The sequence below is a fragment of the Solanum tuberosum genome, unplaced genomic scaffold (assembly GCF_000226075.1).
Source record: "Solanum tuberosum cultivar DM 1-3 516 R44 unplaced genomic scaffold, SolTub_3.0 scf00096, whole genome shotgun sequence".
NCBI lineage: Eukaryota > Viridiplantae > Streptophyta > Magnoliopsida > Solanales > Solanaceae > Solanum > Solanum tuberosum.
In genome coordinates, this window is record NW_006239025.1 from 1,400,701 (window position 1) to 1,404,153 (window position 3,453).

Sequence of the window (3,453 nt, forward strand, 5' to 3'; positions counted from 1 at the left end):
TTTATCCCCCCCCCCCCCCCACTTTATCCATAGTAAATTTCATAAATAGAGGAAACATTACAGAGGGGGTTAAGTCTCTGGATACATATAGAGAACCCACCCAAATTACGTGATGGAATCACTTGAATGAAGAATTTTTAATGCCAGGATAGATTTCAATACAGAACATTATGTTTTTTTTTGGTTTCCACCTGGTGTCCGGAACCCACATTGAAGCCCCAACTAAATCCAGATCGCGCACTGCAGGGCCCATTCGAGGGTGGCACTCCCAACAGAATTTTCTCCATACCCCGAGCTCGAACCCGAGACCTCTGGTTTAGGGTGGAGCACCACAATCCAGGTTGGTGAATACAAAACATCATGTTACAAAAGTATAACCAGAACAAAACATCAAAACAAATACAGTAGGAATTCAACTACTGTAATGACCGTCTCTTGCTGTACACTCTCTTTATGTGCTTCACCTCCATGTACAAGAGTCAATTCTCTCTTTCAACAATAAGCCCGAACGCAAAATTTATGTCGAGCAACCAATTTAGCTTGTTACAGAAGTCGCGATTTCTTTTACCTGCAAGTGGTTGTTTCGACGATGCCTAGGACGGCTGATAAAGTCCTAACATATGTCCATCCACACACCTCAAAGCGGCAACCTACAAGGACCATATACAGTATGCGATAGGTCAGTTTCATCAACATAAATGCTGAATGCAGAACAAAATTCTGAATCGATGTGTAAATAATGAGCATAAACCAATGCCAGTCAACAATTTTGAAAGCAACCTTAAGAAATTTTGGTTACCTTTCCATGGATTTCATATTTGATGGGGCCATCCAACTCGGCACCTAAAGCCAATAGTTTGGTCACTGAATTGTTTATATCATCAACTGTAAAGGATAGGAGGGATGAGTATCCCTTCTGCACAACAATGTCACTGTCAAACAAAAGTTAGCAGCTAACCAGTTGTATGACGCTCAATAACAACAACAAAAAAAAAAAAACAGAATCACAAACAGAAACAAGTGACCAATTGATATGAAATAATCAGTAGGCAAAGACAGACAATTGTCATAGTTTATGCCTAATTGAGATGCAGACTAAAACTTGAAGCAACTGCACGCAACATTGGGAAGGCTATTAAATCAAGCAACGACAAAAAATGCAGCTAAATACAAACCACAGAATATAGTAAGCGAAGGATATCAAGCTAGGCTTACCATATATCCGAAAGCAAACAAAACAGAACTCTAGACTAAGCAGCATATCTAGGACTGTGAAGGTGATGCAGTAACAGTTAAGGTTTACAACAACTCGACCTTATCTTGACAAGTACAAAGTCTTTCAAACAACAAATCATCCCTGTATGCACTGAACCGGCCTTAGTACATATACTAGATGGCTCATAGTTGCACTAAAAGGGCTAAAATGTTCCAACACTTCAGCTCGTATGGATGTGGTTAAAATATACATTTTCCTAGACTTTCTGAACACTCATTACAGCTCAAGAATCTGATCCAAGATGTATCTTCTGTTTGATAGTCCACAAGTATCCAGCTTAATATCAGATACTCTTAAAGGAGCTTGAGTGAGCTGCTTTGCATCACTGTCTACAACGCCTATAAACTTTGTCCTGCCAGAGCTGCCCAATTTGTAATTCCTCAACAAAAGACCAGCATATTATTCCTCCTCACAAACAAATTTCATGCCAGAATTGTTCATATGTTATTCCTTGATCTAAAACTAGCATAGCACATGTAACTCACTATGATGTAAAATAAAAAAGAGGATTTTCTCAAATCCAATTTACTCTAACTATGGGAATAATTCAGTTTTCTTAAAGTATATTAACCAATGATATTAAAAGGCAAGCCACTGGCAAAATTATTAGCTTACAAGGGAAGGATCAAATACTCCTGATGTCCCACGAAGTTTGCCATTTTTTAATTTAATATGTTCCAGGGAGGTACACTATAGTAGCTTAACGAAGTTTTGTTCCTTCTATAGGTTGAAGATGTACATAAGCTCAGAAAAGACTCTTGAGACATATGTTCTTTATTCCCACCAAAACATCTACAATTTCTCTTACGCCAAATACTCCAAAATACGCATATAAAAACTGCTTCCCAAAGCTGCATTCAACTCTTAGCAATGAACTGTCCATTCCAATTCAAACTAAGAGAGCTTTTGACCAAATTTTAAAATGTATATATTTTTACCATTTTGATATGAGGAGAAATGCAAATTATAATTCTCGAAAACCACTCTCTCAATATAGGACACTAAATCAACACAACCCAAAACGAAGACATTATCACATGTTTATCATCAATCAACTGCTTTTTTTTTCCTCCCTAGGAACTCCCACACTTTATACTCCCTTTGGTGACTCGAACTTACAACATTCGAGTTGGAAGTGAGGGATGCTTACCATCCGAGCAACTCTCTCGTCATTCGTCAATCAACTGCTTGTTAGGAGAGAAACACTAAAAGATCCTGAAATTCGTAAACGCCACTAACTTTTAAAATCCAAACACATTAAACTACCCTGCACCAAAACCCAAATTAAGAACTTCAACACATCTTTCTGAACCATAACATTTTAGATGAATATTCAAGAACAATATAGGCAAGGGAAGGAAACATATTTAATAAGCAAAAATCTTGAAAATCTAAAAAAAGAACCAAATTTCAAATATAAGCAGACCAAACTACCAAACCCCAGAACCCAAAATGTGAACTTTAACACATCTTGATCCACAATCAACTGTTTAGATGATGATTCAAGAAATTTACCAAAAGAGAGAAAAGTACCTTGATGAATGCATGAGGGCAAGTTTGAGAGGCCCTGATTGGAGCTCAGCCCATCTATGAGTACATACATTAATGGAGAAATCCAAACCCTCTGAGTAAAATCTTGCTGCTTTTGGTACATCCTTGTGTAGCTGTAGTACCCATCTGAATGATGCTGCCATTTTCACCCAAAAGTGAGACAGACCCTCTTCGTTTAGCTGCTCTATCGGGTCGGGTCGGAGAAAATGGGCCGCCTGGTTCAATTAACACTCACATTTCAAATTATGGACACGAATTAAAGGGAAGGTGTTATGCACCTAAAAAGTCCATCAAAATTGGTTTAACTTACTGGACTTGAATTAATAACTAGGATTTGGTAAGTCGTTATCTAAATCACTCCATCAAAATAATACATTATTTTGAAAAAAATTGAAATTAAAATAAATGTATTTGATAGTATCGTATTATTTTAATTAATGGACAAAAAGATGAACATTAACAATGTTGGATATAAATATATTAGTTACTAGGGTCTAGGAGTAATGTTTTATGCATAAGTTGCAATCTATATCCACGTCTAATATAGTAGTCCCTTGTTTAAGAGAACGAACTTGTTTACTTTAAATTTGTTAGTCAAGATTGCGTGTTAACATGTATGTGTAATG

At 36.9% G+C, this 3,453-nt stretch overlaps 1 protein-coding gene across 1 annotated transcript; it reads right to left on the bottom strand.

The window, feature by feature from the left end:
* Positions 1-65: 65 nt before the first annotated feature.
* LOC102596760 (uncharacterized) lies at positions 66-3,045 on the bottom strand. The gene is made up of 3 exons (XM_006348298.2): positions 2,810-3,045; positions 800-932; positions 66-650 (listed from the first exon to the last, which is right to left on the bottom strand). Exons 1-3 carry the CDS (start codon positions 2,968-2,970, stop codon positions 594-596), a joined length of 351 nt encoding a protein of 116 aa, XP_006348360.1. The 5' UTR covers positions 2,971-3,045; the 3' UTR covers positions 66-593.
* Positions 3,046-3,453: the final 408 nt, after the last annotated feature.

What these genes read in the sequence shown, in the direction of transcription:
- LOC102596760 (XM_006348298.2), bottom strand. Translation starts at nt 2,970, where the DNA reads ATGGCAGCATCATTCAGATGGGTACTACAGCTACACAAGGATGTACCA. An exon ending in GCCCTCATGCATTCATCAAG is followed by an intron (nt 933 to 2,809) that starts GTACTTTTCTCT and finishes TTTGTTTGACAG; the next exon opens with TGACATTGTTGTGCAGAAGG. An exon ending in AATATGAAATCCATGGAAAG is followed by an intron (nt 651 to 799) that starts GTAACCAAAATT and finishes TGGTCCTTGTAG; the next exon opens with GTTGCCGCTTTGAGGTGTGT.